This window comes from Lissotriton helveticus, chromosome 2_1, assembly GCF_964261635.1.
Source record: "Lissotriton helveticus chromosome 2_1, aLisHel1.1, whole genome shotgun sequence".
Classification (NCBI taxonomy): domain Eukaryota; kingdom Metazoa; phylum Chordata; class Amphibia; order Caudata; family Salamandridae; genus Lissotriton; species Lissotriton helveticus.
The window spans coordinates 2,080,005,522-2,080,019,939 of record NC_136059.1 but is presented as its reverse complement, the minus strand read 5'-3'; the positions used below and the strand labels follow the sequence as shown (position 1 = coordinate 2,080,019,939).

The 14,418-nt window shown below is 47.9% G+C and overlaps 1 protein-coding gene across 2 annotated transcripts in view; it reads left to right on the top strand.

Moving 5' to 3' along the window:
- HPF1 (histone PARylation factor 1) overlaps window positions 1-14,418 on the top strand; it is a 141,012-nt gene that overhangs the window by 63,282 nt on the left and 63,312 nt on the right. For both annotated transcript variants that reach the window (XM_078677059.1, XM_078677060.1), the window contains exon 5: window positions 4,004-4,154. In XM_078677059.1, the coding sequence (XP_078533185.1) occupies window positions 4,004-4,154 (151 nt within the window). The remainder of the gene's footprint in view (window positions 1-4,003; window positions 4,155-14,418) is intronic.

The window sequence follows — 14,418 nt, the reverse complement described above, 5'->3', positions numbered from 1 at the left end:
TTGAGACTGCTCCCCCTGTTCACTAAATCAACCTGGTGGTCTAGTGTGTCCCTTCCTTCCACCCAGGAAAATGGAGGATCAAGCCAGGGAGGGATTGGGGGGGGGGGGGGGACCAAAATGCAACAATTGTCATCTGGTGGAAGCGACCCTTAGCCAGTGGGCTGCTCCCAATCAACAAAAGTACCCTTATGGCCCGGTGGGGGGGTGGGGTGGGGGGGTTCCTGCTGCAGGATCCGGTTCCAGCAACAATCCTGCAGCAGGAATGCACAAAAAAGGCTTTGGGTGAGGAAAGGAGAAACATTATTGCTCTGGTGTGATTCTTCCCACCTGATCCCTCCCTAGCGTGTGGATCCTATCCACATATGATCCTGCTAAGGGACATGTTGGAAGCAAAATGGTTCCCAGTGCTTCTATAAGCAGTATCTGAGTGCTGCCACTCCGTGCACATGCTGTCATGATTGTATCGCCAAAGGAGGGGTCTGTGGGGGCAAGTGTGAGGAAGGTCCGTGCTTTGGCACCTGAGACACAGTAATTAGGACGTGTCCTGCACCTGCTTAGCACTCAAGTGGTTAATTTGTGGCTCAGCGATCTTCATGGCTTGCAATGTTGACACAAAAGGTCACTTGTTAGGCCCTACTTTGTTTACTAATTGCAACAATATATCCTATAATAAGGCACAACCTGTGCCATGGATTGCTCATTTTCTAGTTTCAATTGGTTTTTTTTCTTTACCCTCCATAATTTTAAGGTCGCCATGTAAAAGGAATTGGAAATTAGTGCACCCTAAAAAAGTGGCTGAACAACTGAAGCAATATCTCACATGCATCTCGTATGCAAAATTAAACCTTCTCTAGAAAAAAAAAGTAATCCATTAAACCCAGGTTGGACTTTTCTGACTTAACCCGCTTTTACCCAGTATCTCTTCTACCTTACTGGTCAAAGCTGCTGGAAACATTTGTATTTAACCAATTACAATGCCATGTGAAATCTCATGCCCTTCTTGATTCTTTACTTGCTGGTTTCTGCCCAGGTCGGAGCATTGAGATGGTTGTCTTATCTATTGTCAATGACATCTGCACTTCGTTAATAACTGAAATCCTGGTCTTTTTTAACTTCTTGGGTGCATTCAACACTATCCTATAATCTCCAGACTTCGACGTAAGGATCTTATATTCTACACTTACTTGATTCTATTCCTATCTTTCGGTACCAAGTGATGGGAATTCCACCCTATTTCTCGAAGATCAGAGTATTCAAATAGGGTGGCCTACAATGTTCTGTACTTTCACCCTTGCTCTTTAATATATTTGTTTTCCTTAGCCCAATTACTATCCAAAACTGTTGTAAAATTCTATAAGTTCTCAGATCACACCCGGCAGTTGAACAGAGCTCACCCTCATTTTTTTTTGCCTTACCTCATACCCTCTATTGGAGGTTGGCGAAGAATTCCTCAGACTGGCTCCCTTCCAGACCAAACTTCTTGTGGTGCTGGAAGGCACATTGTCACAATGCCCTTAATGCTACTGTACACAATTCTTTGGATCGTCCTGGATTCTTAGATCACTCTCTATAAAAGTATGCCTCACCTGTTTCTACTATCTAAAAACCATCTGCAATATTTTGCCTTTCCTAAACCCCCCACCATCAAATAATCGTGATAAATATCCTGATTCAGTCCTGTGTTGAGTAGAGGAATTCTTTTCTGCTGGCTTCTCCTGCTACTTCAGTTAATCTTCTTGTTCAAAATGCTGCTGCACAGTTAGTCTACAACATACTGACATAACATCCTATTTCACCTGTCTTGAAGCAGTTACACTGGCTCCTTGTTGCCACGGATTATCTTTAAGGCTATGGCGATTGTTTATGGCGTTCTATATTTTGATTCTCCTAACTTCATGACCGCTAAATTGCGTATTACACCAAAGATCAAACAGCCTTTCCCTTTGGAATATTCCCAGAACTAAAACCATCAAATTTGGTGAGGTTTTGTTTTTCCTTTCATTTCCTTTTCCTTCACTACAGCACATCTGTGGAATTCTTTACCCCATCTCTTTACATTGAACCATCTTTGCTATGTTTTATCCATCGACTTAGACTTGCGTGATCCTCAAGCAACTAACTCTAAAGGTTCTTGTCATAGTCAGACTGCTCCCTGAATTTTTATAGTGCCATGAAACTTTGGTATGCATGCACTGTATAAATAAATTTAACATAACCGGATCATCCCATCACCTTCCAACCCATCAAAAGCCCAATTAAATCCTTGGTACTTAGTGCATCCAATCAAACAGATTTTGTGGTGCAGATGATAAAACTTGTGCAATTTGTAGTGTGAAACTAAACTCCTTAGTAAGCTGCTTGTAATTTCTTGAAAACACAAATTTCTAAGCAGTATAATGTAAGTCTCTAATTTGTGGAACGTGTGGATAGCATTTTGATGGATTCCAGCTGCCACGTATTGACACTGCACTATAGAAACTAAACCTCTAACCATATACTGCATATTTCGGTGCCTTTTCAGTGTAAACTGATCAGGAGAAATGCATCTGAAAACCCGGTCTCTCCAAGTGGCAGGTAAGAGTTTTTCATAGCAAGAAATCACTGTTTATAGGGCCTGTCTCTAGTGTAGGCATAGTAATGTTATTCCTTAATCATAACATATTTTGAGTTCTAGATCAAAATAACTAAATAATGGGAAGTTTTTCACTGAGGGATTTTGAGTGACTGGAGATTAGCGAGCTACAACACCGGTTCTCTAAAGCAATTAAGTTAGAGTACCAATATTGATATTCCCATTACAGGTAATAAGTGATGTTACAAATAGAATGGAAATAAATTAGAGACTTTATACAGGAATTGCAGGCTTCATTGTATTATGTATGGAACATGTTCCTTTTATTAATTCCTTTCATACTAGACCCGACTAGTAACCAGATTTCTTTTTGCATTATTCCATTTATGTAGATATTATCACAGTATGACTTGTACTATTAATTTTCTGTAATTAATATCACAGTAGGATTTGATTGTTTAGGAAATAAGAACACATTTATGAAAGTCTACTTAAACAATTTTAATCAGATTTTGTTTTCAGTAATCAAATATAGCAGTGTATGTAATAAGGCTGCAAACGCCACATCTGTAAGATGAATAACTCAGATGGGTTTGTGTTGTGTGATTTAGTAATAAAATGTCTTTTGTGCTTACATTGCATATTTAGCTAAAGATTAGGAATTCAAGACTTGAAGTGAAAGGACACTTCCTCAAAGAAATATCTTGTTGCTTTTGCTACAGCCGGGTCTGGTGGCTCAATGGACTAATGCTTCCACTGCAGGGGCCTGTGTTCGACCTCATGGTCACAGGTTCAAATCCCGCTGGTCCACTCAGCCTTTCAACCATCTGAGGTCGATGAAATGAGTACCATTGAGTTGGGTAACAATAAACATCTGTTATTCAGCACAACGATACCTATGGGTGACCGTGCGCTTTGCAAATACACGTTGTGTTGCAAGTTGGTGAGACCGTCGTTTGAAAGCACCACGAAACAAAGCTCCTACACATTTTGTGTTCTCCGGTCTTAGCAAATCTCTGGAGGTATACATAATATATTTTTACATTGTTTTATTCTACATTTCTTACATGTGAATTTATTTTTGTGCACAGATCATTGCTTTAGCTTCGGTCCAATTTGTCCAGACAGGCCTTTTCTTTAGTTACAAATTGTACCTTTTGTTTAACGATTAGCATTCGACCTCATGTAAATGTATTCTACATTGTCACTGAAGAATAAAGAACTATAAGAATCCTTAAAATGATAGTACTGTAATTTAGAATCAAAACTCTGGAGAGCCAACATGATTGATTTAATTGAGTTCTTCATGCCTGTCTTTGTTTGGAATCTCGTTGCCGTCTGATCATCCCATTTATAACCCATAAAGTATTGAGAAATTGATCATGCAGTTCGTAATAGAGTAACTTCAAGTAAGGTTTTTTTTCCACCCAGGTTGTTTTTATCTAAAAAGCTTAAAGAAGTGTCCGATAAAAAGACATGTACCCTTTTGAAAGACCTGGATGAAAAGCTGTGTGGGGCAGCTGAAGACTATGGTTATTCACTAGAACAGAAAACCCTCAAAATGAAACAGAGGGATAAAAAGGTAATGGCTCAACATTTACTTTTAAGCTAAAATTGGGTAAACCGTTGAAGACTATAAAGATGGAATTTTACAATCCGTTAAGGATTTCTCTTGTTTTGTGGGGAGTGAATAGAAACCCAGTTTTAGCAGTCTTTGTGGTTTTAACGTTGTCGAGTTTGGGCACTTCAAGGCTGGAATTTGTATGGTTTTCAATTGTTTGCTAAATATTGAAATAAGTTAACTTAATTCACATTGTTCCCAAAAAGAAATCTGGCTCAAATTTTTAACTTTTGAGACACGTCCCTCTGTTGCTGTCCATTTGAATGTTACACATAAAAAAGGCTCAACTGTTGAACTTTTGATACATATCCCTCTGTGGACGCTTCATCCTCCTGTAAACCAGGCTGGACTGTTAGCCGGGTAACCCTGCACATGTCCGGAGGGGTAAGAACTCGCACTGGGACTGGAGGTGTCCTGCCGAAAGGGAAGACTGACAAATCGCTCAAAAAGATGGCTGCCGATCAGGTAACCGCGAGATTGGATAGTGTGCTAGCCGCCATGGAACGCATGGAACAGTCGCTCCAATTGACCAGAACATCCTTGGAATCCAAAATAGACAGCGTCGCCATAGATCTCACCCACCTGAGAGACGACCACAGGAAACTAGCTGATCGGACCAAGACTCTGGAGGGAACAGTGACGGAACTCAAACCCAGAGTCACCCAAACGGATAAACAAGTGCAGGACCTCCTGAACAGAGTAGAGTTCCTGGAAGAACGCGCTGAGGACGCGGAAGGGCGAACGAGACGCAACAACATCAGGCTCGTGGGGGTCCCGGAAAAATGGGAGGGCAATAATCCTGCCCAACGTGTGGAAGACTGGCTCAGAGACATGCTACCAGAAAACACACTCTCGCCCTATTTCGTGGTGCAACGGGCACACCGCGTGCCCACGAGACCACATACCACGGGTTCTAACCCGAGACCGCTGCTCTTCAGGATACTGAACTATAGGGACAGAGACACGATCCTGAGAGAAACTAGACGACTCGGGGAGATTCGTATAGATAATGCCACCGTGATGTTCTTCCCGGACTACACTATTCAAGTGCAACGTCAAAGGCACAATTTCTTGGATGTGAAACGGAGACTCCGCACAGCAGGCCTCAAATATTCCCTACTCTTTCCCGCGAAGCTGAGAGTGGTGGCGCGGGACAGGACCTACTTCTTTAATACTCCTGAAGAAGTCCGCGAATGGCTCGACAGCGGTACGGACACGGCGCCCAGGCACTCACAGGGCTATGAGGCGCGACCACGGACGCGAGGGCCGAGGCGTCGTCACAGGAACAGGAACCAGCAGGCCCGCCACCCGGAGGAAGCAACGCTCCACTCCCCGCCAGCAGATCAAATGATCCAGGAACAACAGGATGCACTCCGGAGGGTCTCCCAGTTGAGCAATTCACCAACATCGGACGTCATACCGGACGCCAGCCCACGGATAGTTCCAAGTGATGATGACGCTATCTACGGAATACCGGACTCCCAGTTGTCCGTAGACCTGCCAGATGTCACACCGCAGACGGCTGACTTGCTCCACTGAAATCACACAAGTAGTCCTACCGAACCCTACTGGGGCGGCGGAGACGGAGCTGAGAGCCGGTTAGACACTGGGACGTTGCGAGTGCGGGCCATCGCCCGAGATGTCTCCTGCCGCCCCGGTGATGGATGGAGTGAACTTGACGCAGTGAGTATTCCCCCAGCCACATAGACGCTGAGACGGTAAGGCAGTGGTGGGAGCATGCTGCAGCTCTTCCTATTCTCTCCCCCATGCCCACTGCCCCTAACGCTCAGACTTTCCTATATCAGAAGCTTGGGTGGTGAGATCTGCTCTCCTTTCCCCCTGCGTGATTAGCAGACCTGAGGCCCCGCAACAGGGGGCGGCGCTGTATCCCCGAGCAATGACCTTGGCTGCATGGCGCACACAGCCTATGGCCCGGGGGAGGACCAACGATCTCCTTTCCTTACTTGACTACGTAGACCGCCGAAACTGCGACTAGCACACATTACCCCCTAGACTTGAGTATTGTTTCTTTGCCTTCTTGGGTGTGTTTGGACGGTGACATGTTGCGAAGCCGACCTTTTGGTATTTGTTACTGTTTTGCATTGTTTGGTCATTATGATTCTTATCCCGCCCTCACCCTCAGAGATTTGCCTAGCCTATTCCTCCATATGCCGGTACCTGTGTCTGATCTGAGTGGGGGGGAGGGGGGGCTGGGGGACTTGTGGACGTTCTCACCTGGGGGGTGGGGGGTGGGTGGGGCGGGTACTTCTTGCCGGAGCAGTGAGTATGGCTGAGATCAAGATATGTACGTGGAATGTCAGAGGCATGCACACACCGTCGAGGCGCTACCAAATCTATTCTTACCTGAAACGTCACAAATTTCACGTAGCACTGTTACAGGAAACACACTTAAACAGGGCAGAGGTACACATACTGCGCCGCAGATAGCGCGGACAGATTTACGCCACGGAGTACTTTTCTTTGCTCACGGGTCGCTCATATGGATCCGACCGGGCACCCCGTGGGCGGCCATAGACACACAGATAGACACAGAGGGTAGATACGTGATGGCCCGAGGCAGACTTGATGGGCGCCCTGTAGTGCTTGCCTCTTTGTATTCCCCGAACACTGACCAGGGCAAATTCTTTGACGGCCCCTCCGCGACACTGGCACCCTGGCATGGGATCCAGTGGATTCTTGGGGGCGACTACAACTGTGTCCTAGATGTGAATCTGGACAGATCTTCCGCACCCCCGGCCAACGCCCAGACGCACACCACCACGAAAACCATTCTCAATTGGGCCATGCAATGGGGTCTCCATGATGCATGGAGAGCACGCAACCCAACAGCACGGACGTATTCCTACTGGTCAGGTGCGCATGCCCTACATGTGCGCTTAGACCGATACATGATCATCACTGATATTCTCCCATTGGTCAGGGACACGCAATATATGGGCCGCACACACTCAGATCATAACCCCCACACACTGGCAATTGCTTGGGAAAATCCCCACCCACCTATCCCCACCTGGCGCCTCCAACCAGACCTCTTACTAGACGCGACCTTCCGCGACTCCCTGCTCACGCAGACGGCTCAATACTTTGAGCTCAATGCTGACACGGCATCCTCCCCCCAGACCGAATGGGATGCATTTAAGGTGGTGACCCGAGGACTCTGTCTGGGAACGCAGGGGCGCATGCGGCGACAGCTCGAAGACGACCTGACACGACTGGAGACTGAGCTGCTAGATCTTGAGCGCACAGCGGAGGGGGATGCAGGCAACCGACTGACGGAGGCCACAGCGGAACATGGTCGCCTCTTGGAACGCTTACGCAACATTAACTTCGCGGCACACTCTGCCCGCATGCACCGACAGGGCGATAGGCCTGGCAAGCTGCTAACTTGGCTGATTGCACGGGAAGATCGTTCGGCCCCCATTTCGGCAATACAGGCAGAGGGAGGTGGATTACTTTACACCCAGCGCCAAATCCACGGGGCATTTACTGGTCACTACTCGGGGTTGTATCGCTCCCGGCTGTGTGTCCCAATGTCTGCCATAGCCGAATATCTCACACCCTTGCAGCTGCCCACCCTAACAGCTACGCAGCAAGATGAACTCGGAGCACCGCTGGACCCCGAGGAACTCCGCGACACCATTTTCAATCTCTAGAATGGCAAGTCTCCGGGACCGGATGGCTTGCCAGCCGAATTCTACAAGGCCGCCTCGGACATTCTTATTCCCCATCTGGTGAAAATGTACACTGCAGCCACGGACGACTTCTCCTTGCCTCCGACGCTTAATGAGGCTACCCTCGTATCTCTGCTCAAACCTGACAGGGATAGCGAGCGGATGGGATCCTACCGCCCCCTAGCCCTCCTCAACACGGACTATAAAATCCTTGCCTCCACGCTTGCCCGCAGACTGGCCCCTGTGGTACCCGCACTGGTACACCATGACCAGAACGGGTTTGTACCGACGCGCCACACGTCTCACAACATCCGCCGTCTGTTCCGCATACAAGAGTACGCCACACGACGGTGGCCGCGCGCCGGGTGCCTGGTGCTGGACCTGGAGAAGGCGTTTGACTCGGTGGAATGGCCTTACCTGCGAGCGGTCATGGACAAATTTGAATTGGGGGACGACTACGAGACTATGGTTGGCCTCTTATACCGCAGACACACGGTCCGCGTCCGAACAGGTACACTGCTTTCTGACCCTATTCGTGTGCAGAGGGGCACCAGACAGGGCTGCCCCCTATCGCCCTTGCTGTTCTCTTTAGCTGTGGAACCCCTAGCAGCGATACTCAGGTCCCGAGGAGCGGAGTGGGGTATACCGATGGCGGATGGTCTCCATACGGTGTCATTATATGCAGACGATCTCCTCCTCTATATCAAAGATCTAAGTGATGTTCCGGAGTCCCTCACTGACATTTTCTGCACTTTTGAGGAAATGTCGGGTTTGAGAGTAAATTGGGCCAAATCAGGGGCCTACTCCTTTGACCCAAATGCTCCCGAGAGTGAGATACGCATCGGTGGCGAGAGACTACAGTGGTATCCCACGACATTCAGATATCTTGGGATTCACATTTACCGTGACCCTGCGGATATACTAGAGGGGAACCTGATGCGAGCAATCGCATCCATCCGATCGCAAGTTGGGTTCTGGAAAACTCTACCACTAAACGTTCCTAGCCGCGTGGCCCTGACGAAAATGATAGTCCTGCCACGGCTACTATACTACTTTGCTAATATTCCATCCTATGTCCCCAACCGGGTGTTTCGAGACCTCGAAGCTATACTACGAGACCTGATTTGGAATAAGGGTCGACCGCGCATTGCGCTGATGAAATTATATATGCCCACTGAAGCGGGAGGACTGGCTGTTCCCAATCTTGAGCTGTATTACCTGGCGGCGCAAATGCAGTGGGTGTCAGGATGGCTAGGTGGTAAGAACTTGGGCGACACCGCCACAGACACCGCTGTCTGGTCCCAGTTGCAGATTCAAGTGCTGTTTCACCCGCTGACCCAGACTCCCTGCCCCCGCAACTATATCTTGCAGTGGCGCGCGGATGTTTCTTACGCTGCCTGCGCCTGACCCGAACGACAATACCATATGCCCCGATACTCCCTCTACTGGGCACCCCGACTGCGACGGGGGCTCTGACGGTTGCAAAACTTGATAGCTGGACCACTGCGGGAGTGGAAACGCTGGGGGATCTGTACTCCGATGGCGCCCTCCTCCCCTTCGCCACTCTTGTGGAAGACATCTCTTCCAGCTGGACAGTTCCTCTTACACGCGTCCCTCACCCACACACTGACTGCCGCCTGGGGTGACATATCTGACGAGCTGCCCACACATCATTTTATACAATACCTTCATGTTATGAGTAATGGCACGCACATAATCCACTGGCTAGCACAGGCTCTCCTCCTTCACACTCATCCCGCCACCGTGCAACGGACAGAGAAATGGGCGACAGACAGGGGGAGGGATTGGACGGATAAGGAGTGGGCGATAATCCTGGTTGGCCCAGTTAATGTCCCACGTAACCCTCGCTTCAAAATTATACAACTCTACATACTACACCGTGCATACCTCACCCCAGACAAAATAAACAGATATTTTTTAGTCACGGACACTGCCTGCAGCCGCTGCTCCCTGGTGGGAGCGGACCTTCTCCACATGCTCTTGCTCTGTCCTGCCCTTCAACAATACTGGGATGGGGTGACTGCGCTGCTCACACATTGCACTACAGAACACGTGCCGAGGACTTGGGAGGCCTGCATACTGGGACACTATAAACGCACACAGCTGACTAAAGTCCAGGCCCGGTACTGGGATCTCGGGCTGATCACGGCCAAACGACTGCTCACCAAGCGGTGGAAAGCCGTCACACCTCCTCCACACATCCGACACTGGAGCCTATGGCTCACAAACTGGGCGCGAGCAGAGAGCACAGTCCTGAGACGAGAAGAGACAGCGGGCCTTAGGAAATTCCCAATTGCACAACAATGGGACGACATCCTCCAATCCTTTCAACAGAAATGTGTGGAACAGGGGATCACGTGATGAGATATATGCTACCCCCCCCCCCCGTACCCCTCCCGGCAGTGGACACTATGGGGAACACCTGCACCCAACAGACTTCCCTACTCATATGATTTTCCTTTCCCCCGCTCCCCAGCACCCACGCATCATTGCACCATCATATATACTACACTGATCGCTACCTGCGCGACTCCCATGTCTCGATCAGCACACGCTACATGCCTGACTGTTCCGCAACGACGTGTGCATTGCCCCTTCCGCGCCTACGCCCCCACACGTCCAACTATTGTCGGGGGTCCTGCCACGGGTTACCTCACGAACAGTACTGTACTACCGCACTTGACACGCCCTTAAGGTGGTGATCCCCCCCCTTGTGTACTTGACATGCAGGCGGGCCGCACACTATGGTCTCCTGCCTACCCACCCACTCGACCGCTACTGATACAATGACACCGCACTTCCTTCCCTGAACACATGGCTATCTTTACCCCCTTCCCCTTCAACGTATATTTCCCATGTTACTGTTTTGAAGTTTTATTGACGCACTGGTCCCGCCCCCCCTTTGGACCAGGCTTTTCGAAGTTGACTACTATACACGATACACCATGGGGCCTTTGAGAATAGCAGCCATAACCGAGGTGATCCTACCTGAACGCCAATACAAACATCAGACACCCTCGTTAGGGTAGCTAAGCTATATAGATATTCGCTCACCGACACGCTTAAGATGTCATGCAACCTCATCTTCCACTACCGTTGTCCCGCGCCCTCCTGGAGGGTGAACTTAACTAACATTCTTTCCCATGACCCACATGTGTCACAGCGGGACGCTATCCACCTGAAGACGTTGATGAGAGATAGCATGACTCGGTACCAAAGGTTCACACAAAAAAAGAGAAAACCCTACAGACCCATTCCACTATATTACCGAATGTTTGTATGATTGAGCAGTACTAAAATGGATCAATTTACGCCGCCGAACCTCAGGGTTGTCGGCCTTGAGGCTGTGTTCATCCACTACATACGATACAGTTCTCGATGTACGCGGCTGGCCCGGATGGGTTGTAAGCTGACTGCTGTGTATCATACAAGTTGTATAATAAAGGTCTTAAAATATTTAAAAAAAAAAAAAATAATGAATCATCAAACCAGCCAGGTGTCAACGTAAAACTGGTTTAGATTTGCTGAGTGCATTCTCTGACCTTTTTCTCAGTGCTCAAAACCACACGGAGCCTTTTAGATAAAATGCATTATCTAATCTAATGCATCTATTTCACCACGCCACTTCGGTCCCCCCAACCGCCTTCCATCCCTGTCATTGTTATATTGGAGTGCACTGATACACTGCATGCTAGGAATGACTTCCGGCACAAAGATGAAGTAGTCAGTACTGGAGTGGGTCAGATAACTCCCCCATTCATCCAAAAGAAACAAGAATACCGCTGTGGTCACTCCATTCCCTCCCTGCGGAAAGATACGTCTAGGCGATATTGCGTTTGGCTTATTTTATTGTAAGGGTAGTTAATACAATAAATGCCTTGATTACGCCTCCAAGGCCTCTGGGATTCTGTTCTGTTCTTCTCCCTTTATGGGGTGGTTTGTTGCAATCGGGTCTTGTTCTCCCATCTCCTTCTCAGCTCTCCATGTGCAGAGATGAGGCGGCTAGTAGTTCTCGAGGCAAACCACAGGGTAGCTATCCATACTCACACCTTCCGTGTTCACAGGGTTCTTTTTTATTGTGCCATCACTGTGATGTGATCCCCTAATCGTGCTCACAACAACCAGATGTGCCTTTCTGGGTTTAGTGGTTGCCCATTATCGTGGAAGGTTCCCTGAGGCCCGCCCACTAGCTCAGTTTGGAGAAAGCCCTACAAACTGATACTTTCCTGAAAACACGGCCATCCAGGGCAGCCGCGTCCGGAGGCACAGTGTCCGCTTGCTCTCTGGTACTGCTGGACTTAAGTCCACTGCTTCTGTAGCGGTCGTTCTTGTCCTCTTACTGGTCTGGCTCCGTTCTTGTCTCCCATGTTCTTCCCACACTCGCGATTGATGTCTTCTTCCACAGCAGACCTCCCGGCAACCTACGCCTACTTCCGTTTCTCCTACGCTACCATCCAGAACAGCTGCACTTGACCAGCAGTGCACCGCACACCATAGTTCTGGTCCTTCCATTATGTTGCCGTCTGGATCCCTGGACCACGTGACCTCCCGAGTCACTGGAGCATTCAAGGACCCGACTGCCATTGGCTGCCAAGTTGAAAGTTGCGGATGCTGGACTAAAACCACCTTTCATCTGAATTTTTTATCTGATTGCATCAACAAAACAGAGTCCTGTTCAACCCTTTACTGCCCACTTTTGCGGTCCCATTTTGCATCCTTGACTGCATTAAAATCTCCCATCACAGATTACTGATGGTGTCTCTGAAAATGAGTAGCTCTCCCTTTTTAGGTCTCACCTATGCAGCGCTTGTGTTGTCTCTTCGAGACATGGTCTATTCAGGATAAGGGCATGAAGGTCTGCCCACTTTCCACCCATCTTTTTAATTGGCTCCTGTTCCTGTCCTTTGTAAATGGTGGCTTTTCATTGGTCAATAGACTTAGTAGTCCCTCCTTAGTACCGTCTTTCCTCTTCTTGTAACCTCCCGTGAGGAGTCCCTGTTACATGTGTTGTCACTTAGTAGGCTTCAATTAGAGCCTACGAGCACTATTTGCATAAGTAGGTTTGTCCTGCCTGCACACAAGCGGGACACGCTCTCCCTTAACGCTTTTTTTTTTTTTTAAATCATTTCAGCTCAACTCTAAATTGAATGGGAATGCATGTCAATCAAGAAAAGCAAATCTTGACTCCAATTTAGTTATTGCGTTATCCCTGAGCAATTCTAGATACCTCCAAGGCAAAAGTCTATCCTTCTGATGACAAGTCTTTTTAGCTCTTCATCTGATAGTGTCCCAATCTTCTGACATTGACCGTCCAACTGTGAGAAATTTAATCACTCCTGGGTGCCATGGTATCATGCATTTTCCTGTTACCGAACAATAGAATGTATGTGAGATTGTGGCAAAAGAGGACCAATGATGACAATGTCAAGGAAATGGGAGGGCAAAGTCACACTAACTCCTCATGCAACCCAGTCTCAAGTGGTGGAAGAATCCAAAGAACCTGCTACATGGCATGAACTATCAACCAGTCTGAGATGTCCCGTCTCAGCTGATCGTAACTGATGACAAGATCACCGGTTGGGGTGCCTACATGGATCATCTGCAAATTCATGGAACTTAGTTTCATACGGAAATGGCAGACCATAGTAATCTACAGGGACTGAGGCAGAGCTTTCCACACAATTTTTAATACAGCCTCTTGCTTGTCAAGACAGACAGCATGACAACCATGCATTACCTGAACAAGCTGGTAGGAATAAGATCCAAGGCTCTATCTCTATAGACTCAGGTCTTTTGGAAGTAGTAGTCCGGAACTTGAAATTCACTGCAGTTCATCTTCCAGGAATTCAGAATGGTCAGACATACATTTCAGGATGACCACAAGTGGGTTCCAAACAATTCACTCGTTCCCAATGTCTTCTACCAATGGGATTTTCGTTCAGATCTATTTATAAGTGCAGACAAAAATAAAAAAGCCTGATGTCACCAAAAGAAATGACCAACCAGTAATGAAGGAGAATGACCTATGGATCCGACAGTAAAACTTCTTTATACTTTCTCACTGATGCCCCGAAACCAGCACTCCTAATTAAACTGACTTACTCAAGAGACAAAATGATCATGATAACCCAGAAGTGGCCCCAACAGTGGTGGTATATAGACCTTCTCCACCTGTCGGCAGAAGAACCACACAAAGCTGCAGTTCAGGCTGGATCTTCTGCACAAGTTCAGAGGCCATATGTTTTTTTTCTCAAACTGCCATCATTCAATATGGCTGGCTGACTTCTGAAGTCACTCTGTATGGTCACCTAAGCCTTCAATAGAAGTAGATGGACAGTCTGAAAGAACCTAAGCGTCCATCCACAAGTTCTTAGTATTCTTTTAAATGGAAGAGATTCTTCGGTGTTCTTAGAGCAAGTTTGCCCTATAGCCTGTTAAGAACAAGCACTGGCATAGCCAATAGGTCTCGCCTTTGGGACTTTGTAAGTGTTTAGCCATGCAGCACATTATCC